The sequence below is a fragment of the Elgaria multicarinata genome, chromosome 16 (genome assembly GCF_023053635.1).
Source record: "Elgaria multicarinata webbii isolate HBS135686 ecotype San Diego chromosome 16, rElgMul1.1.pri, whole genome shotgun sequence".
NCBI classification, from domain to species: Eukaryota; Metazoa; Chordata; class Lepidosauria; order Squamata; family Anguidae; genus Elgaria; species Elgaria multicarinata.
In genome coordinates this window covers 6,881,014-6,903,118 of record NC_086186.1, presented here as the reverse complement: position 1 = coordinate 6,903,118, position 22,105 = coordinate 6,881,014, and the positions used below count along the sequence as shown (strand labels likewise).

The 22,105-nt window shown below is 41.2% G+C and overlaps 1 protein-coding gene across 2 annotated transcripts in view; it reads left to right on the top strand.

The window, feature by feature from the left end:
• VPS13C (vacuolar protein sorting 13 homolog C) overlaps window positions 1-22,105 on the top strand; it is a 109,122-nt gene that overhangs the window by 73,386 nt on the left and 13,631 nt on the right. For both annotated transcript variants that reach the window (XM_063142480.1, XM_063142478.1), the window contains 26 exons: window positions 139-294; window positions 1,345-1,609; window positions 2,355-2,515; window positions 2,852-2,973; window positions 3,086-3,380; window positions 4,108-4,497; window positions 5,161-5,265; window positions 6,080-6,244; window positions 6,770-6,898; window positions 7,598-7,731; window positions 7,867-7,993; window positions 8,424-8,659; window positions 9,167-9,317; window positions 10,104-10,244; window positions 10,813-10,894; window positions 10,988-11,057; window positions 11,652-11,763; window positions 12,323-12,436; window positions 14,399-14,538; window positions 15,264-15,345; window positions 16,200-16,313; window positions 17,359-17,434; window positions 17,671-17,834; window positions 19,050-19,095; window positions 20,273-20,396; window positions 21,629-21,743. In XM_063142480.1, coding sequence (XP_062998550.1) covers window positions 139-294; window positions 1,345-1,609; window positions 2,355-2,515; window positions 2,852-2,973; window positions 3,086-3,380; window positions 4,108-4,497; window positions 5,161-5,265; window positions 6,080-6,244; window positions 6,770-6,898; window positions 7,598-7,731; window positions 7,867-7,993; window positions 8,424-8,659; window positions 9,167-9,317; window positions 10,104-10,244; window positions 10,813-10,894; window positions 10,988-11,057; window positions 11,652-11,763; window positions 12,323-12,436; window positions 14,399-14,538; window positions 15,264-15,345; window positions 16,200-16,313; window positions 17,359-17,434; window positions 17,671-17,834; window positions 19,050-19,095; window positions 20,273-20,396; window positions 21,629-21,743 — 3,816 coding nt within the window. The remainder of the gene's footprint in view (window positions 1-138; window positions 295-1,344; window positions 1,610-2,354; window positions 2,516-2,851; window positions 2,974-3,085; window positions 3,381-4,107; window positions 4,498-5,160; window positions 5,266-6,079; window positions 6,245-6,769; window positions 6,899-7,597; window positions 7,732-7,866; window positions 7,994-8,423; window positions 8,660-9,166; window positions 9,318-10,103; window positions 10,245-10,812; window positions 10,895-10,987; window positions 11,058-11,651; window positions 11,764-12,322; window positions 12,437-14,398; window positions 14,539-15,263; window positions 15,346-16,199; window positions 16,314-17,358; window positions 17,435-17,670; window positions 17,835-19,049; window positions 19,096-20,272; window positions 20,397-21,628; window positions 21,744-22,105) is intronic.

The window sequence follows — 22,105 nt, the reverse complement described above, 5'->3', positions numbered from 1 at the left end:
CAGAATGATAAAAATAATATTCATTTTAAAGCAAAATGGCAAAGTTAACCGATAGTGTTACTTGAAACTGTGCTTCCACAGTCCCATGTACAGAGATCAAAACGGGCAGTCATTTAACTGGATGCTCTTCCTTTTTAGATGAATGCGAACCCTGTGCAAGATAAAGGATTGTTGCCCGGAGATGACTTCATTGTTTTACCGGAACCACAAAGTGTCATAAATATCTCTTCAAGAGATACCATGAATATAACAATATCCAAATGCTCTCTTGCGGTCTTCAGCAATCTAGCCAAGGTAATGTTACACGCATTGTTATGAGGTTACCTGCCATAGAGCCCTCTCATATGGCCATTCCTTTAACCGCAGGGACCAGATAATCTTGTGTTCATATTTTGGGGTGGCGTTATTTTTCTTATTTATTTATTACATTTCTATACCGCCCAATAGCTGGAGCTCTCTGGGCAGTTCATTGGCTTTGATTTATTTGTTTAGCTTGTAAAAAGAGCTACTTTGACTACTAAAGGGAGGGGCATTTTCCTTTACGCTGACCATGCTGCAAATGGATGTCAATGATTCAGAGTCCTTTAAACTTGATTTTAAGTTTAAAATCATATCACGCCAGTCCTTCTACAACTTCATTGGCTGCCGGTCCAGGTCCGGGCCCGATTCAAAGTGCTGGTATTAACATTCAAAGCCCTAAATGGCTTGGGGCCAGGCTATCTGAAGGAACGCCTGCTCCTGTATGTGCCTGCCAGGACCTTAAGATCATCCACAGGGGCCGTTCTCCATGAGCCCCTGCTGAAGGAAGTGAGGCAAGTGGCTACCAGGAGGAGGGCCTTCTCTGATGTGGCACCCCGGTTGTGGAATGAGCTCCCCAGAGAGGTTCGCTTGGCACCTACATTGTTTTCTTTCCATCACCAGATGAAGACCTTTTTATTTTCTCCGTATTTTAACACCTGATTTAACTTAAATTTAAACTTTGCTGTTTTAATCTCATATTTTAACCTATATTAATTTTTGCTGTGTGGTTTTATTCTGGTTGTGCTTTTTATATTGTATTTTGTATTTGTGTTTTAAATTTGTTGGTTGTTTTTATGCTCTTAATGGTTTTAATTTTTGTGAATCGCCCAGAGAGCTTTGGCTATTGGGCGGTATAAAAATGTAATAAATAAATAAATAAATTTACAGACTGCTGGATGCGCTCTAACCATGTTCTATTGGCCTGCTGAAATCCGGGCCAGGGAGAGAGATGATGGAACCCATATTAGCATGCTGTGATGAGTTTGGATGACACTTTGAAGGTTTAAGTACCCATGCTTGAAATATCTCTTTGTTTTATCTTAGGGTTTTTCGGAAGGAGCTGCCTCCACTTACAACTATGCTTTAAAAGACCGGGCTCCGTTCACAGTGAAAAATGCTTTGGGCATTCCTGTCAAAGTTCATACATGCAGAAATCTCCAGGTTGTTGGATTTGCTACGAGTGACGACATCCATGATGTAGGAATTGGTCAGAACTTGGAATTGGATTATTTCACACTGCAGTCCCAGCACAAAAAAAAGTTATCTGCCTTGTGTCGTCAAGAGAGTTCCCTCTTCACTTTGACCTTTGGTAAGATGGAAGGAAGTGATGAAGAAATATAGTATATGAGTTACATGCCATGTTGAGATCCATTTTCTTCTTAGAAAGGAGGGGTACTCATCAATCAATCAAATAAATTAATGAATGAACAGAAATCCCTGGATGACTACTGTTTCAAAATGCTTCTTTCAAAGTTAGCAAGAATAAAGTGATTGTCTTCCATTTTCATCTGGGCCCAACATTTTAAGTTTACCTCAACTGAGAAATCTTTGAACTTCCAATGTTATGCCGGTTTTTTTCTTTTCTTTTTTGGATAAAATAGTTTTAATTATATCAATATTGATTTGACTTTGAAGTATTTAAATGTCTCCCTTTGACTTGGAATGGTTCCACACATTAAGGTACAGGCCTCCAAGGACTGTACCACTTCAGGATACAGAGGGTTGAATGCTCCTGGACATTAATTTCTTACAATATTAATAATCTGCACATTGAAAATTAACACCTCAAGTAGTAGATTGGGTTTAAAACCCTTCTACCTTAAAAGATTGCTCCCCATTGTCAGGGCGTGTTTGACTGAATGCTTTCTCTCTTCATAGTTGCAGGAGGGGATAACACTTCCAAGAATGATAGATTGCTTGTCTTTTAAGCAGATGATCATAGTCTTTGTGAACTGAGACATTACTGCACAAATTACTGCTGTATGTATTTTTGTTAAAAATAATGGGGTGGGGCAGGATTGCTTTAGTTAAGTTACTTTGTTGTTGTAAAACAGGGCCTGAAGGATACACGGAGGTGGCCAATATTCCCATAGCAAAACCAGGCAGAAGACTGCACAATGTCAGAAATCCCTGCAGCGATCACTCAGATTCTGTTCTAGTTCAGATAGATGCAGAAGAAGGAAATAAAGTTATTACCATACGCTCTCCCCTGCAGGTAAATAGTCACGTTGTTACTTCTTAAACAAGAGGATGTATGTTAAAATGCTGGTGTAGTATCATAGACTTGTGGGGTTGGAAGTGACCACAAAGATCATCTAGTCCAGCCCTCTGCAATGTGTAGGAAAACCAATGAAACCATCCATGAGAGGTGGCTGCCCAGACTCTTCTTAAAATCTTCCAGAGATGGAGAACCCACAACCTCCGTAGCTAGACTGTTCCACTGTTGTACAGTTCTTACCGTCAAGAGGCTTTTCCTTATATTTAATCAAAATCTAGGTAGCTGTAACGTATACCCTAGTGAAAATATTCCTGTTTTTCTTTTAAATTTCAGATTAAGAACCACTTCTCTGTTCCATTTATAATTTACAAATTGGTTAGGGATGTTAAACTGTTGGAGCCTATAGGTGTGTCTAAACCTGAAGAAGAATTCCATGTTCCATTAAATTCGTATAGGTAAACATCTTCACTTGTTCAGTTTCTGAAGCGGTTTTATTTGTTTTACAAAGCACCTCAAGTTTAATAAAGACTGTGTTTCATTGCTCTTTTTTCCTGTGCTTTGGCCTAGGTGTCAGCTATTTGTCCAGCCGACTGGGCTCTTAAATGGCCAATATGAACCCTCGACAACCTACATATCCTGGAGAGAAGAGTTGCATAGGAGCAATGAAGTCAAGTGTGTGTTACGGTGCCCATCGACTGAAGCCAATTTTTTGCCTCTCATATTGAACACCACCGCTGTGCCTGATGAGCTAAGCTTCATTGCGACCCACGGCGAGAACTGGGATCCAGCCTACATTATACATCTCCACCCTACACTCACTATGCGGAATCTTCTACCGTACTCTTTACGCTATCTGCTTGAGGTATAGCACCTCATTATAACTCTTGAAAAGGGGCAGGAACACTTTGATTCTTCATAGGGTTGGCTCCTTCTCTTCTAATCCATTCCTCCATAAATCTTTGCTTGTAATTACTTTGGAAATTGCAGTCTTAATAGCAATTGCCCATCTTAATGTGTTTAAACACTTTCCTTTTAATATTCCTGGCCTTGTGGTGTTTACAGACAGCTAGCTCTCTTGCTATGCTGGTGGCCTGAAGATGTCACTGGCTCAATATTTTTTTTTAAAATGCTCCTTTTTCTGACTGTTCTGCATGTTCAAGGATAAAGCCTTGCTTAGCAGGGCCTGGGTGACTGAACAAAAATGGAACAAAACGACTACAAGTTCTTTGTGACTATGTCAGAGACACTTTTGAGACTTCACCTGGAACCATTTAAATAGAAAATCTTAGTTTGGATGGTGTTCACTTGTTGCCGTATTGTTCTGAAGTTCTTCCATACCATTTTCAATTGTGCTGAAGGTCTGGTTTATGATGTCCTTTCCTTGCGCCAGTGTATTTTTTAGAACTGCTAGCTTTCTGTTGTGCAAATGATGCGTCGCAACAAGTTGAGCGGGAGCACAGCAGCAGTATTGGATCCTGCCCATATGATTCAATGTTGTCCTAGTACAACGAGAATGAACCGTACCTGTTCCACAAACGTAGCTGTGCGTTTTCCCAAAGTCCCTTACAATTTTTGATTCCTGCTTTTAGGGAACAGCAGAGGCCCATGAGCTGCCAGAAGGGAGCGCTGCCGATGTTCTTCATTCACGAATCAGTGGTGAAATCATGGAGCTCGTCCTGATCAAGTATCAGGGTAAAAACTGGAATGGACACTTAAGACTCAACAATTCAATGCCGGAGTTTTTCCCTGTGTGCTTCACGGCAGATACTGCAGCCACGACAACAGTGGACATCTACATCCACGTTAGGAAAATCAGCAGTCGCGTGGTCCTGTCGGTGTATAGTCCTTACTGGATCATCAATAAAACTTCCCGTGTGCTCCAGTACCGTGCTGAAGATGTCCACGTAAAACACCCAGCAGATTACAGAGATATTGTCTTGTTCTCCTTCAAGAAAAAGAACATTTTCAGTAAAAATAAGGTACAGAATCAAGTTGACTAGCCTAAAGAATCACACTGCATAACTTTGAGGATCTTTCTTAACTGATCCTCTTACAATTTGAGAGATAGTTCTTTAAATTTATTGTAACCCATCTGTAAACATTGCCTACGTTGAGTTGTATTACATTATTTTTGTGGAAGCTTGTACGAGTATTTAGCTAGCTAAAAATGGAATTTACTCGTCTTTCTGGTTATGTCGTGCAATATATTTTTCCAAATTAAATTGAAAATTTTATTATTTTTTAAAACGGAAAAGTATAATCATTTGAGTTCAGAATTTCCCATACATTTCCTTAGCATGAAAATAGCAATTCAGAGCCTATTTTTGGACAGGATCTCAATTATTATTATTAACCTCATCATTTCGGCAGCTCCTCTGCTTACTATGAGCTCCTGAAATGACCAAAAGTGTGTGAGATTTTATGTTCTGAATTGTTTTCTGTGCTTAGGATTCCAGATTGGTAGTTTTATGCTGGTGACCTGAAGGGGAGGCACAGAGACAGACTCTTTTCATTAGAAATGGGCAATGATATTGTGGAACAAGCCTGCTGCTTCTAAAAAGGATAGAGCTCCCCACACACCGATTCTGGCATACCATAACCCTGTTTTTCCCCTCTCATCTCCCCCTCCCCCTCGAATGTAGATCCAGTTAAGCATCTCAACCAGTACATGGTCTAATAGTTTCTCTCTGGATACCGTAGGAAGTTACGGATGTGTGAAGTGCCCGGCCAATTCCATGGATTTTCTGGCAAGTCTCATTTTTATATTTCCTCCTTATGCTATTTGCTCGTACCAGAGACACGCACCAAAATCTAATTTGTATTTCAGAATGCACGAGCTCTCTCTCCCCCCTAATTATTTATGCTTGTTGTCCTTCATGGCTTCTGTGCAGTTGATATCAGGGATGAAGCAAGCAGAAGTGATGGTGTAGGTATGGGAGGTGGGGGCGATTCCAAACGTTTGAAAGGGCTGAAGATTGCTCAAGCCTGCGTCCTTTTGGTGTGTTCTGCATATATAAGTCCAACCTTCCGCTTGCGATGGTCTTTCATTGCCATCAGGGGCATAGAGGGTTGGGGTTAGTTGGCCTTTTATCTCTTTGAGATCTGATGTTTATGATTTCAGTCCTCCTGTACACATTGGGTTTATGAGGAACAGCAAAATAATGTGTGTATGTGTGCGGACAAATATGTGAACTGGGGACATACACTGTCTGGGAATTATGGGAGATGCAATCCAACAGGTCAAGAGGGCAACAGGTTGGGGAAGGCTATCCTACAATAAAGCTCTTGAGGACTTATCACTATCGTTAATAGCTCAGTCTCAATCCTCAGCGAACAACTAGATGGCTCCGTAACCCTTTTAGACAGGTAATCTACCTCTGCCGCCTCCCCCCTCCCTCCCCCCAGCCCTGCAGATCAAGAGGCTCAAACTGCCGGTGTCATCACAAAGATCGACAAGTACTGAAAAAGAGGTTTCCAGTCATGTTAAATTTTATGCAATGCTTAGAGTCCTCTGGTAAGAAAACCTTCTGAAATATAGTTTTCCATAATATCGTTCTGCAGGTTGGCGTTAGTATTAAAATGAGCAGCTTCAATCTCACACGGATAGTTACGTTGACTCCCTTCTACACCATAGCAAACAAATCTTCCTTGGAGCTGGAAGTGGGTGAAGTGGGAGCGGATGGTTCGCTTCCGACCAATAAACTGAGTTATTTCTCATCTTCAGAGGTGACGTGTTTAAGTTGTTTTCGTGACTTTAACTGACTTGCTTTAAATGTGTAACTTTCTGAAGCCACTGTTGTTAATCTGATTGTTAGAGCCTCTAGGCTAGGCTTCCCCAACCTGGTGCCCTCCAGATATGTTGGACTACATCTCCCATAATCTAAGCTGGCTGGAGGATTATGGGAGATATAGTCCAATATATCCTGATTGCACCAGACCGGGGAAGGCTGTGGTTGTCTGAAAGGAACCACAAGGAAATGATAGATCAATGCCCAAGTTATACTATCTTTTCTCTTTTTTATTAAATAATACTTGTTTACCTATCTTTGTTTTTAATATATGTAAACATTAACAATTCCTGTGAATGTTAAGCATCTTGATAACCTTAATGCATCTCCATCATCAACTGGAGATGATGATACTGGTTCCTAGAGAGAAAGACTTCTAAAAAGGGTTAGCATACTTCTGTTTATCCATCTTTTGTTGGCTTTACCAGTGTTTAATTGGCAACTTCTTTCATTTTTCTGCTAGTGTCTTCCATTTTGGCCAGAAAATTTGTCTGGCAAACTTTGCGTCAAGGTGATTGGCTGTGACCGCTTCTCCAAACCATTTTTCTACAACCAACAGGACAATGGGACTTTGTTGAGCCTGGAAGAACTGGTGAGATTCGTAAGGTTTTCTTTATATTTCTTTGAAAAGTACTCAAGCTGATTTATAAGATGCAAACTGGAGCCTGTAAACATGTCTGCTAGACTGCTGAGGGCTCACTGGAGGGATGGATCCCTCTTTCTCCTCCGGCCCACTGCACTTCCCTGCTGGGGACGGTGGAGGGTTGGCGTCCTGCATGCCTCCTTCATCAGCCATCTCACTCCGCTGTATAGATTTCCTTGTTGCTCCTAGCTACCATGTGAGTGTTTAACTACAAGGCAGCAAAGCAGTTTATCCTCAGCCCTGATATTATCCAAATGATTTAAAGAACAGAAAAGCTTTCACAGACTTCTTAAAATTGGTGGTTTGGTGAGTCTTCCTGCAGAGGCCTTTCAGAACTGGGCAGACCTGGCTCTTGAGCCACAAAACCTTATTTCCTAAAAGGATGGGACCAAGTCCAAGGCCTCTTCTGTAAATCTCAGGCTCACGGGAGGTCTGTGCAGGTAAAACGAAGACGCACTTAGGAGACTGGGGATTGAAGCTACAACCCATTTCTGAAAGAAGGAAGCTTGTCTTGTTGACCAGCGACACTTCCTAGTGGTTTGCCATTGTGACCTACTTGCTAGAAGTATTTCCGTAAAAACTACACTGAAGGTTGAATATGGTTCTGTACTAATAGCTGTTAGTACAGTGTACATTTGTTTCCCGCAGAACACTGGCATCCTAGTAGACGTGAACGTGTCTGAACATTCTACAGTTATTACCTTCTCCAATTACCATGAGGGGGCTGCACCAGCTTTGATCATTAATCATACTCCATGGGTTGCTCTTAAATATAAGCAAAGGTATGTGAAAGACCCTAATTACATCTTTTGAGAGAGATGATTTGCTAAAATACTGGGGTGTATTCTATTTTTTTAGCCTGGGTTGCATTGCATGTTTATGCAAACACATTAAACTTGTGTTTTTTATCGATGCAGTGGCTCACAGGAAGAGAGGGAATTAAAACCAAGGGAAGTGAGGCTATTTTCATGGGCAGACCCCACTGGAATAAGAAAACTAACTTGGGCATATGCACAAAATATTGGCGAACACGATCTTCTTAAGGTATTTTGTCCCTACCCAAAAAATCAGTCAATATTATCTAAGTCTGAACTCCACGGACAACAATTTCCATACTTGTAAAGATTGTGTGTTCAATTTACAGCCTTTTCTGTCCTTGTATGCGTTTTTGGTATGTTTCAATATATGAAGGCATTGTTTGTTCAGAATACACATTAAATGTAGAGTTAAATTCTTTAACTTTGAAGTCTCTTTGTCAACGTATTCTTGCAGGCAGCCCTTGGTTCTTGTAGGCTTGTGTTCCATGTTCCATTCATACCACAGTATGGCAGTGTTTGCTTTATTGTATTCCAGTGCTTGCTTCTGCTATAATAAGCTAATACAAATTAATTTTGGTGTGCACATTAGTGATGTAATAGTAGGTTCATATTGTGTTTGTTCAACCAGTTTCTTTCTTTCCTTCCTGCCAATCCAGGACGAGTGTGGTCAGTTTCCTTACAACTCCAACACACAAATCCATTGGGTCTCATTCTTGGATGGTCGCCAAAGGGTGCTGCTGTTCACAGATGACGTTGCATTGGTTTCCAAAGCACGGGAAGCAGAGGAGATGGAGCAACCTGATCAAGAAATCCGTGTTGCTCTGCACAGCCTTGGCCTTTCCTTGGTCAACAATGAAAGCAAGCAGGAAATCTCTTACATAGGGATCACCAGGTACATGAATAAACAATAGGTGGTCACCTATTCATTTTCTGAAGATCTTTTAAATCAAGACTCGTTCATATTGCCCTAAAACAATGTTTTGCCTAAACACTTTTGACTGCATTAATTTTAAAAAAGCACGTAAAATGAAGATAGATTTAGTAGACCTTTCTTTGGCTCTAACTTATTGGCCTGGTTAGGATGCAACAATATGGTGGAGTTCTGGAGAATCCTGGCTTAATCTGAACTGGGAACTCTGGCTTGTCTTTCCCAAACAAGCCAGAATTATAAGCTAACGATGAACAAGAGGCAAGAGAGGGTCCCCATTTCGAATTTAACGACAAACAAGCTATGGATGGGTCCGTGGTTAGTTTAGCTGTTCCTGCTTGCAGATGGAGCCAACTGGGACCGACTGGGCAGCGTGCATCAACATGCTGCTTAATCCTGATAATCCAGAGTTCCCTGGACAGAGTGGAGTTTTGTAAATGTTTAATTTAATCACTGGTCTTTTCCTTTCAGTTCAGGCATTGTCTGGGAATTAAAACCAAAGCAGAAGTGGAAGCCGTTTAACCAAAAGCAGATAAACCTCTTGGAACAGACTTATCAGAAACATCTTTCTGAACGAGGTGTGGAAACTTCTGGTTGGATTAAAATAGACAACAACTTTGAGGTATGCTGGAGCCACTGTCTACGAGTCATATCGCACACAGAGCATTTACGCAACTGAGCACAAAACATTTTACAAACTCTCTTGTTCATATGTCTTAGTTCCCTTATAGAGGCAGGGAACACCGAGGCTCAGATAATGCAACAAAGCTAATTCTTGAATCTGTGATAGGTAACTTGGAGTATGAAAACTAGAACCACTACTGCCAAAAGCGAAATAGCCAACCATGGCAAAATAGAGAAACACACACACACACACACACACACACACACACACACACACACACACTATGGACAAGCAAGCAAAAGAGAAATAGATGTAAACATGCAGTATAGTTGGGCCCACTCCGAAGATAACCAAATTCCATAGAAAAGAATAAGGAATGGGTTGTGTGCACCCCACAGTAAATCATACACCCACATGCCCAGGAGACAGCTGTCTGAGATGGCCTGGGCATAGGCACTTGAAAGTGTCTTGCGCCCAAAGAAAGCCTTGGGCCAGAGGTGATTTGGTGTCATCTCATAGGGGACATTGACCTGTACCTTTGGGATTTGATATGGCCTAAAGCTTATTGCGGGGTGCCCTCCCTCTCTTGAATAATATGATATTTTGGGAGGACACTCGGCAGTTCAAGGGGACGTGGGAGGGGTGGGTGGGAATCCCATTGGGTCTGTACGCAAACCGTGTTCATGCCAAAATATACAGCTTGAATCCTAGCCAAGAACTCTCTGCAACCTGTGGATGTGGATATATAAATAACAGGTGTTAAATGTACCCTCACATTTTCAGGTAAACTTCAATAAGACACCAATGGAAATGCGCCTTCCAATCAGATGCTACATCAAGCGAGACTTTTTATCAGGCATTGAAATTGAATTCAAACAGTCACGTCACCAACAAAGCTTACGGGCCAAGTTATACTGGCTTCAGGTACAATTCTTTGATGTTTTCCCCAATCCTTTGTGTTATGTGGGATGTCCGCGAATCTCTCTCAATGGGCTAAGAAGCTGGAATTCTAAAGAATGGTAGTCATGGGCTGTATAATAGTACTTTGGACCTACATTGATTTTTACAGGTTTATTGCAAAGTGTTCATGGTAAAGTGGTGATTCACAAACTGATTGAAGTTTTGTTTTGTATTCAGGAGAACTTTAAACTATATTTTTTGTTGACCCATAAGCCTTTAACGTTTCTTTATTCTTGCAAGATTTGGCTCTTAAGCTGGTTAGACTTCTTAAATTTATTTCCTCTCTGTTGTTATGTTCACTGTTTTAACTTTTGTAAACCGCCCAGAGAGCTTCAGCTATGGGGCGGTATATAAATTTAATAAATTAAATTAAAAAACCAAATATTTAACCCTATTTTTGCTATACAAATGCTGGTATGGCTTTTCTCTATGATATTAAAAGTGAAATAATTTGGAAGTAGCTTCTGAAATGTTAATACTCATGAGACAGTCTTGATTAATATTTATCATATATTGTTTTCCTCCCTTGAAGGTTGATAACCAGCTACCTGGTTCAGTGTTCCCTGTGGTGTTTCATCCTGTCGCTCCTCCCAAATCCATCGCAATGGATTCTGGTAATAATACCTCATAATTTTTGGATGCATATCTAGCAAGTAAAGGCTACCCTGCTATTCAGGTATTCAATTCATCTCTCGTTTTTTTCTTAGAACCAAAGCCATTCATCGATGTTAGCGTCATCATTCGATTTAATGAGTACAGTAAAGTGTTGCAGTTCAAGTAAGTAAAATATATTTAGCGCTTGAAACGTAAACGTTGTGTATGTGATTCCTACATAATTAAATGTCTGATTCCTATATAACGAACTAATGAAATGTCCTGAAGAAAGGGAGAGAGAAAAGGTTGTGTGTTTCAGTTGAAGCAGCCATATTGTTTCCTGTTCATGGCTTCTAATGAAAGCTGGAGTGATTTGATATTTCAAAGTCTTCAAAGAAGATTTCTCCCATTTGCAAAATGCCCTCTAGAAGATGAGAAATCTGGTGGGGTGGGGTATAATAGTTCCGCCCTCCCAAAAAAAACTCTAGCAGAGTAAGAATGCAGTCTTTTGGGGATAGCATCTGAAAAGCAAGATGTATCTGGGAAGCATACACAAGTTCCATAGCATCCCCCCATTCCTGTTTCCCAGAAACTGGCATTAGAGAGTCATACCACTTTATGATCCCGGAGGTGGTATAATAGCCATCGTGGCTAGTGACCATTGATAGCCTTCTCCTTAACAAATTTGTCTATTCCCCTTACAAAGCCACCCACGCTGGCCCTCGCTATAGCGCTCAAAGTATTAGTGCCCCTTCGTGATGTTTTCATCTTCTTTAGGTATTCCATGGTTCTCATCCAGGAGATGGCCTTGAAAATAGATCAAGGCTTTCTAGGAGCTGTCATTGGACTCTTCACTCCACCTACAGATCCAGAAGCTGAAAAACAAAGGGTAACGCCTGGTTAAAACAACATGTGCACTTGGGTTCACTTGATGTTCTGATTTTTAAATGTCCCGGTCTGTAAAAGATCAATCCATATATTTGGAGCAGAGGAAAGTTAGTATTTTCCCAGGAAAAAAATAGCCCAATATTGGAGAATATTACTAGACTAAATGTAGACAACCAAAATATTTTTGGCAATTTATGAAAATTCTATTTTGTATAAATAGCATGTAGTACATAGGCTGTCACCGGGGCTACTTGCCCATGGGATTGCCCCGTCACAAGCGTAAATCATTGCCTACAATGTAATCTCTGGAAGAAGGTTCTGAGTAAGCTGAACTGTCATCCCAATAACCTTTTCAAATGAAGGCCATAAATTCCCTCCTACCCGACAAGGGAAGTGGAATAAATGCTGTTGGTTAGTACATGCTAGCTAGCCTTCTTTGAAATGAGACCTTGTAGCAAGACAAGCGTTCGTATATAAATGTTGAATGTTTCATCGCTCTGGCGTAGTTTGGGTTTGAACCTAATTGAAGATGTTGGTGAGCATTATTTCTGTTTTAACAGATGAAGTTAATACAAAAGGATGTGGATGCTCTTAACACAGAGTTGATGGAGTCGTCTTTGACTGATATTTCCCCTCTCAGCTTCTTTGAGCACTTCCATATTTCTCCACTGAAGGTACGTTTGGTGCAAAACCAGCCTCGTGATATTGACACGCCCTAGGTTAGATTGAGGATAAAATGCTCAAAACACATGACCACAGGACATGACCACAAGAGCAGTGGCATTTGATAAAACATCTCACCTGGGTCACAGGTATCAGTATTTGTACTAGGCGTTTGTTATTTTGTACAATTTCTGATGCTTTACATAGTTAACAGATAGTAATAAAAACACTCTTCTTTCCAGTAGGCGCAGCCTGTTGGAACAGCCCTCAGATGGGCTTGTACTTTATATTCTCATTCTCATTTTCCTTGTTTACAACCCCACAGCTTGCCGAAGAGGGAGAGGACGGCTTTAGTACCTTGGTTGTATTCTTGCTCTGCTTTCATGTGGCAAATTTAATTTGTCTCCTCATTAAGCTAGCTAATTAGACAGAAGAACATGTCTCTTGGGCTCCTTCGGAGTAATCTGAGGATCCTTCCTTAAATTTGAGGGGGGGGTTCCCCCCAAAATTGAGCCTAGGACAGAGCTGTATTTTAGTTGATGATGGTTCACAGAGGTTGCTTTTCATTTTCTTGATCATGATAGTTAAGAGTGTACTCACTATTCACGGCTATGTCCTATTCTTTCCCAGCCCCAAAATATTTTAAAATGTTGCCCTCGAATGTTGGACTTGGATTTGACCTTGAATTCTTGAGTTATGTGCTAAACTTTTGACAACTTTAAAATGCAGTGAATTTGGGTTACTTTATACTGAGTTGTTTCGTTTTTCTGCTGTTTGATCTTGAAACATTTAAGGAGCTCTAATAGCCAAGTTTGAAATTCGGCGGGTCTTGAGAAGGTCCTGCAACCTAGACAACAGAGCCACCACGGAATGAGTTACTTTGCTGCTCCCTTCCTCTCTCTTCACACTCCTCAATTATTTAGTTAATGCTTGTGCACGCACGCACACACACACACACAGAGTAAGCCCAATTTTTGTACCTTTCTCCCTGAAGTCTAAAAAGGGAGGTGAACAGCAAATGCCCACAGAGAACTTAATACAGTTGAATCACCCAATGATGTTTCAACAAGTGTCTTCTGGGACAACAATTGCACATTTTCTGATACTGGAAAGATACTTCTGGAAAGTTTCAAAAGACTTTAGTAGATGTGTTAACCAAAACTGCTAGCTAGCATCTTGTGGTTGGCAGATCTTGAAATAGTTGCCTCGAGTGACCACATGCTGAAAATGTGTTGGAAATCTCAACTATATTTTTACATTCTTCTTGGCCATCTCTTTGAGGTTCTTTCCTGACCCCACTATTCTGGCCGTTATCATTTTTGCCTTCCTCCTTTGCTTCCCCGAAATAAATGCCAGAAAGTGAAGTAGCAAATAAACAGGTTTGGGCCTGCTCAGTGCCTGGATGGGAGTCCACCTGGACTCCCCGCCTCGTACATCTTGAGTTCCTTGATAAAAGAAAGACAGGAGATAAACAAATCTGGAAGTGCGGATGTCTTCATAACACACCCAGCAATTAACAGTTTGTTGAAACGAGCATGTCCTGTTCTGACCTTAGCCTACATAAGAAAAGTTTAGAGAAATTCAATTAATAAGCTCTTCTAGAATCTCAGTGGCTGTCTTTTCTTGCCAGTCCATTTTACACCACAGGGGGAGAAATGAAATTTAATTAGCTGGCAAAAGAAGGACTCTCAAAGAGCTATCTAATTTACCATGCAGCCTTTCTTGTATACCACGTAAATATGAATTCTCCATTTCTGGAAGGAAACATGTTTGACGTGAGATTACCAAATACAATAGAGCACTTCGAAAAATGGTCACAAATGAGTTACTCCAGATCTAGCTGGTGTTTGTTTTTTCTAAACACTGTCCGAATGTATACACTTAGCTTCCACATTTCTATATTTAATAAAACTTACTAATCAGTCACCAGAAACGTTGTTGGTGTGTTTAAGTATCCGTTTCTGTCTTGCTAGCTGCATTTGAGCCTTTCTTTGGGCTCTGGTGGGGAAGCATCTGAAAATGGCAGCGGAGAAATGATAGCAATCAATTCTGTGAATCTGCTACTGAAGAGCATTGGGGCCACTCTTACGGATGTGGATGACCTGATATTCAAGTGAGTAGATCAAGCATTTACTTGTGAAGTCGCCTTTCTGGGTTCTTGTTCAGTGTTGAGGATATCTGTTAGTATACATTGATACTTCTGAAAATGCAGAGCAGGATTCAGTAGCTAAGTGGTCGCCATGGGAAGAGAGCATAGCAAACATATAAATCTTGAAGTTTTTTTCTTACCAGTATAGATGGAGGATGAGTATCAGATACTCATAGAGGTGCATAAGAGAACAAACTGTGAAAGCCCCTGTCCAGATCTTATCACCGCCATGAATTTGCTGCCTTAAGCAATTTGCAATCTCTCAGTTTTAGCCCTGCATCTGCAACTTGGGGATAACGCTGGTCTGTTCTACAGGATTGTTGTATATATTACTGAAATGATGTATGTGAAGCAGTTTAAGAAGTAAAGGTGTAGTGTAGTGGCTGAAGTGTTGGACTGGGAGTCAGGAGATCCGGGTTCTAGTCCCCACTTGGCCACGGAAACCCACTGGGTGACTTTGGGCCAGTCACACACTCTCCGCCCAACCCACCTCACAGGGTGGTTGTTGTGAGGATAAAATGGAGAGGAGGATTGTGTACGCCACCTTGGGTTCCTTGGAGGAAAAAGGGCGGGATATCAATGCAATAATAAAATAAATAAATAAATAAATAAATAAATATAACGGATAATTAGACGTTTGAAACAATGAAAAATCATTCAACACGGTATTGATTTGATGATTCTTTCAGACTTGCTTTCTTCGAAATTAAGTATCAGTTTTACAGAAGAGATGAGTTAATATGGAGAGTCATCGGCCATTACAGAAATCAAGTAAGTTGCCCGTCTTTTGTGTCATTATCTCCTCCTGTATTTCTAATGGCAATTCCTCATCTATAAGAACCATAGTGAATCCTATCCAAATGTATTCATAAGGCCCGAGGCTTGACTGTTTTTATCCAGAAGAAGTTAATGCACTGTGAAATTGCCGTTCCTAAGCAGGAAGACCCCCAGTAATACTCTCTGATTGTGTTGTAAACATGGCATTTAGTACTGTTCTTAAAAAGGAAAGGAAAGGAACCTCTCGTGCAAGCACTTGAGTCATTGCTGACTCCTAGAGGGACGCCTGCTTTCACTGGCGTTTTCTTGGCAGACTTTGTAGCGGGGTGGTTTGCCATTGCCTTTCCCAGTCGCAGTTCCCTTTCCCCCAGCTATCTGGGTACTCATTTTACCGACCTCGGAAGGATGGAAGGCTGAGTCGACCTGAACCAACTGCCTGAGAACCAGCTTCCGCTGGGATCGAACTCAGGCTGTGGGGAGAGTTTCGGCTGCAGTAACTGCTGCTTACCACTCTGCACCATACGAGGCTCATCCCCAGTACTGTTCTTAAGTTACCATTAAATATGGGAGGGGCCATAGCTCAGTGTGATAGAGCAGATGCTTTGCATGCAGAAGGTCCCAGGTTCGAGCCGTAGCTTCTCCAGGTTGGGAGAGGAAAAGAATCCCACCTGAAGCCTTGGAGAGCCTTTGCTGCCAGTCAGTGTTGACAGTACTGGCCTAGATGGACCAATAGTCTGACTCAGGATAAAGCAGCTTGTGATGTCCTATTGTTTCTTTTGACATATACATAACATTCTAATTTCCATTTTTAAAACTTTAAACATGAACTGATTTTTTTTTAACTTCAGTTCCTGAAGCAGATGTACGTTCTTGTGCTGGGTTTAGATGTCCTGGGTAATCCCTTTGGCTTAATCAGAGGCCTGTCGGTGGGTGTGGAGGCATTCTTCTATGAGCCTTTTCAGGTATGGTGACAAATCTGTCAAGTTTGATTCTGCTCCGTTTCTCATTTCCCCCCAACATTATTTGTCCCATCCCTTTTCTGCAACTGTTTCTGATTTTCCCCATAAAAAATCAGCATGTAAACGTGTACAGATTTTTCTGGGCATTTCTCCTAATCACACATTTTGCACGCACTTTTCCACGTACACCCATTTCCCCCAAGCAATTCCCCTCAATGTAATGCATTTTTGCGCGCTCTTTCCCCTGATTTTGGGCCCCCTTCCCCTGCTCCCCTTCCCAATCATACACAGTTTTGGGTGCTAAATTCTTCCTAAATTTCCCCAAATTTGACTATCACTGAATATCTGCATTTCAGTCTGTGTGCAGGTTCAGGAAGTGTGAATTTTGCATTAAAGTTGGTGTTAAAATGCAAATTCCCCATCCCTTGTATGATGTCATTGTGTTACTGGTGTCACAGGATACTGAACATTTTGCTTAAAGTGTCAAAAGCATGCATATTGATAAATAACAAAAGGATTCTTAAATTAATGACCGTCTAAAACTTGCATGTTTAATTAAAGGAGCTACAGTTGTGGATCCTTTGTTAAGGGGCATCTGTTAATTAAACATTCCACCATGTTAAGGGGTGTTTGGGAGAGGATGGTCATTCTAACCTATATAAATAGAGCTATATTTTAGAGAAAGCCCTGGACCCAACTTGAACAGTTGTGATGAAATGAAACCTAATCTCTCGTTCTCACTTCCAATAACTGCTCAGTGCAACAGCCAATTTTCTGAACTGGGTCAGAGCAGGAATTATGTTCACAGAATCTATCTGAATCCATGTTTTTTCCTCTAGTTTCACCACACGTGTTTCAGCTAGGAGGCACGCAACCATTTAAGTGGTGGCTGTTTAGTAGTAAGCAACTTCTTTCAAAAGTTCAGGAGTTGTTAAAGGAACTCTCTAGAGCTGCATAAAGCCACAGGTAATGGAAGGGTGGCGATGTAGGTGCCCACATGTATTTTAAAAAACTCTCCCAAATGAAATCATTTATCATTTCTCTCTAGGGAGCTGTTCAAGGTCCTGAAGAGTTTGCTGAAGGCTTAGTAATTGGTGTAAGAAGTCTGCTTGGCCACACAGTGGGTAAGTTATGCACTTCACAACTTCCTGTGTATTGTACACAAGCCATGCGAATGCCATTGCAAGAGCTGAGTATGTAGAATCTTGACTGAAGCACTCTAGACTTCAGCTGAAGGTTCAGCCGGTCTTTAAATTGGAATGGTATACGTCGCATGGCTCCTTCTGCTTACCTGATCATGTGCTTGACTCCTTCTGAGACAGCGATGGCACCTCATAACTTTTCTCTTCGTGGCTGACAGGTGGAGCAGCAGGCGTGGTATCCCGGATCACTGGCTCTGTTGGAAAAGGTTTGGCAGCCATTACTATGGATAAAGAGTACCAGCAGAAGAGAAGAGAGGAGATGGGACGCCAGCCCAAAGATTTTGGGGACAGTCTTGCCAAAGGAGGGAAAGGCTTTCTACGGGTGTGTTACTTAGATACTTCTGGGACAAAAAATACTGAGTAATCTAAAGAACATTCCCCCCTCCCCTCATATTAAGTGAACTATGATGCCAATGAACTTCGCAAGTTTTCATTTTTTATGTTAGTGAGAAAACATTTACACAACCTACTAGACCTTTTTATTCTCCCAGCATTTTAACAGTCTATAAATAAATTTTAACTTGGTGTTTTGGATTTGTGATTTTGCATTGCTGCTGTTTTTATCTGGTGGAGCTTTTATATTGTATTTTATATTATGGTTTTATAGTGTTGTTTAATACTTTGAATGTTTTTAATTTTTGTGAACCGCCCAGAGAGCTCCGGCTATTGGGCGGTATAGAAATGTAATAAATAAATAAATAAATAAATACTATAACAACGGACACAACAATTAATTTAATGCGGTGACATTTTGTTTGGAGCTCTCTCAAGTGCACCGAGTCAGGTCTCTAGTGGACATCTTTAGGGACAAACTGTGTGACATGTGTAAAAAATAAATAAAGAAGTATTCAGGTCTCAGTAGAAGTTATAAGAGAGACATAACTATTGCCATTCCATGTGTCTTTCTCCTGGTTCCTTGTGGCATCTTGCAGAAGACAGTATCTTACATGATGTCATAACGTTGCCCTTCCACCAACAGTCAATGGTTTGAGGTAGCAGCTGGGCATCGTGCAGGAGGATAACATGACGTGACGTACTTTGTTTAACAGGATGTTGTGAGGAAGAGATGGAAACAGTCAGAGCAGCAGTAGCTTCCTCTCCCTCATAAGAATGAACTAGACCTCCAGAGGTGGTGTAAAATACTATAGGCATTGAGAAATTCCCTTTCTACTTCCTTGAGTAGGATAAATACACTGCCTTCCTGCCCAGAGATATCCTGTGGATCTTGTTTCACAGTGAAGAATATGAAGCTAAATACATAATACGTATGTAGCCTGCATAGCAGTTGATCACTAAATATATTGTTTCAAAATTTATTTATGAATAGTAGATTACAATCAAAAAGATATCACACTACGTTATATAAGTTGGATGGGGTGTGTGGGTGTGGGTGTGCCCTCCTTTGCACACCCACCTCTTAGCAGATTCCCCAGCACGACGAGTTGATAAATAGGCCCTGAGAGAATATTTGAACACTTCGCTGTGAACCTTTTCCCGTTCTGACTTGTTCCATCTCTCTCCCTTTGTTTTCTTTCAGGGGGTTGTTGGTGGAGTGACTGGAATCATCACAAAACCTGTAGAAGGTAAGCTAGCAGGATGGTGTTAGTGACCTCACTGTGGATGCTGAGACAGTTCGTAGTCTTCAGAATTTCTAAAAAATAAATAAAATGCCACTTGATTAAAAGAAAATTAATCAAGCACAACACAGTTCTAACCGTATTAAGATGGGTAACGTTTTTGGATAGCCTCTTTAACAAATCACAACCGCTTTAACATAAGGCTACATTTATATCATGATGATTTGAATGAGCATCCAGCTTGCTTTGTTTTTCTGTACTGAGGAACTGTTTTTTCCTAGTTATTATTGGGTTCCCCCTGTTTTTCAATTAAACATTGTTTCAATATAGATGCGGGAAGAAAGCCACAAACAGGAATTAGCGTTACAGATAAAACAGGAATGCACAAAAAATAGACTCTTGAAAATGCTTTGCTCAAGGTCAAAGAGAAATGCCTTCTCATGTTCTCCACAAATCCCCACCAGTCGGAGAGAACTCACTGGGGAAGCAATTTCACACCAGTGAGGAGTTTTAAGTTTAGCTACTTTGGATGCTTAATGTTTTGCTGGTGGGAGCTTCGAAGATAGTAGCAAAAGATGATTTTCGTTGGCCTCCTGTTGGTAGCAGAGATCCATTCTCTGCCCTACAGGTGAGAAATGAATAGGTGAGAAGGAAGACAGGTGGGGATTTGAGCATCTAGTAGAAGTCTTCTGATGGGAATTGGGGACTATTCCCTCAAAGTTCAGGGAGACTTACCTCCTAGCAAGCATGTTTAGCGTTTGCCTCCCCTGACTTCTCTGTGTTCCTAAACATTCCACCTAAATGACCGTGATGCATGATTGAAGGATTTGAAGCTTCTGGAATTCAAGAATTAGATTTGTGAAGCACTTGCTAAATGTGGTGGAATATGGGTGTGTTGAGAATGCAATCTTATTGGCATTTTGTAAACCTCCCAGAGAGCTTCGGCTATGGAGCAGTAAAAAAATGTAAATAATAATAATAATAATAATAATAATAATAATAATAATAATAATAATAGACAATTCTGAAAACTTTGATATTGCTCTCAAGGACAGCGATCTTTTAAGTGGAAAACTAAATCCTGGTGCGACGATTTAATTGCCTGAACTGCATACTTTGATTTTGGAAATCTTGGCTTTGGCCAGAAAAAGCAATGCTTTCTTCTTCTTTTTAATCCTGGCAGGTGCCAAAAAGGAAGGTGCGGCTGGCTTCTTCAAAGGAATCGGGAAGGGGCTGGTGGGTGTCGTGGCTCGTCCTACAGGTGGGATCGTGGACATGGCGAGCAGCACGTTCCAGGGGATCCAGAGGTACAAGCGGCTGGGCGTGCCGACTTGGGCCCTGCCTTTGTAAAAGTATAATTAGACAGAATGAGATCATCTCCAGGGCAGGAAGGGTTCCAGCTAAGTCCAGGACCAGCATGCATCCTCTCCCAGCTGGGGACCAGACATCTATGGGGAGGAGCACGGACTTGCACAGATGAGGCAATCTAAGGTGCAGGTGCTATGCTCAGGCAGTCATATGCACACATGTCTGATTTGTGTGATGTTTTTTGCTTCTGTGAACTGGGCCTGTGCACGTACAGCAGCTTGTCACCTCCTGCCAGCAACTGCTCCATGGATGATGAAAGTATAGAAGGCCCAGTTCATTGATGCCTACAGAATAACTCAGAGAAGAGTGTCTTATATATAATGTGTGTCTTATATATATACCATGTGTCTTATATATAATGTCCCATCCCTTTTCCACCCTCTGGAACTTTCTCTGTCCACCTGTTGTATGATCCTTCTCGGCCTCTCCTTCTGAACTGCAGCTCTTAATCCTGGCCAGCCTCTCTCCAGGGTCCTTGGGGCTCCAATGAAGCTCCCCCCGCCACAGGCCATCCAGTTGGGGAACAGGGGTCAAAAGGAAGGCTCAGCTCTTGGGTTTCAGGCAGCTGTTCTCCATACAATCAGAAGTGTATTCTTGCACACCTGGATTCTAGGAATGACCACCAGTACAAGATATGGTGCACATAGAAAAATATAGAGACCCCAAATCTCTATAATTAAATTAATCTGCAATGTATTCTGAATAGAGTTTTTGCATTTTATTTATTTTTTGGATTTGTATCCCACCTTTCTGTCAAATAGTACTCAAGGCAGCTAGGAGTAATAAAATACAAAGTAAAAGGCAAGATAACAGTAAAGAAAACACCAAAAACAAACAATAAAACTGACAAAAACAGCCAGTTAAAACAATTTCTGCAAACTTGTGATGCGCTTAATTAGTCCGCTAATATGGCTCAAGGCTTGCCTGCGTTCTACCAAGCAAACTTCAGATGTCGGTAGGACAAAAAACAGGGCCTCTCCCATAGATTTAATACCCACGCAGGCTCATATGGGAAAATATGATGGACCCAAGTCATGTAGGGTTTAGTAGGTCATAAGCAGCACTTTGAATTTCGTTACTGCTAGGTCACCAGATTTGCCACGATAAAAAGGCACCTGAACGTAGGGCAGAGAAAATGGAAGTCTGTGATGCTTACGATGTTCTTTGACAGGGTGGCAGAATCGACGGAAGAAGTGTCAGCTCTCCGCCCTCCCCGTCCCATTCGTGAAGATGGCATCATTCGGCCCTATGACAGAGGGGAAGCCGAGGGTTACGACTTATTTGAGGTAGGCTTTGATACACTGGCTTTCATTGTTAGCCGCAACAACAGATGTATTTTGCAAGAGACGTTGGCCAGGTCACTGTGGCAGAACCAGGCGTCGAGTGATTGAAGTTTCACCTCCAGTTGTAAAGAATTTTTGTTGTCAACAGTTGTTGTGGGAAATACACCACAAAGAAATGTTGCATCTCTCTGTGTCTTATATATAATGTCTCAGCCAAACCCGAGAAGGGAAGCCCCAGAATAGGAGAGAAAGCTCAAAGGTGGCAAATGAAAAGCTTTTTTCTATTGAACCCCATGTTTATTTATTTATTTATTTATTTATTACATTTCTATACCGCCTAATAGCTGGAGCTCTCTGGGCGGTTC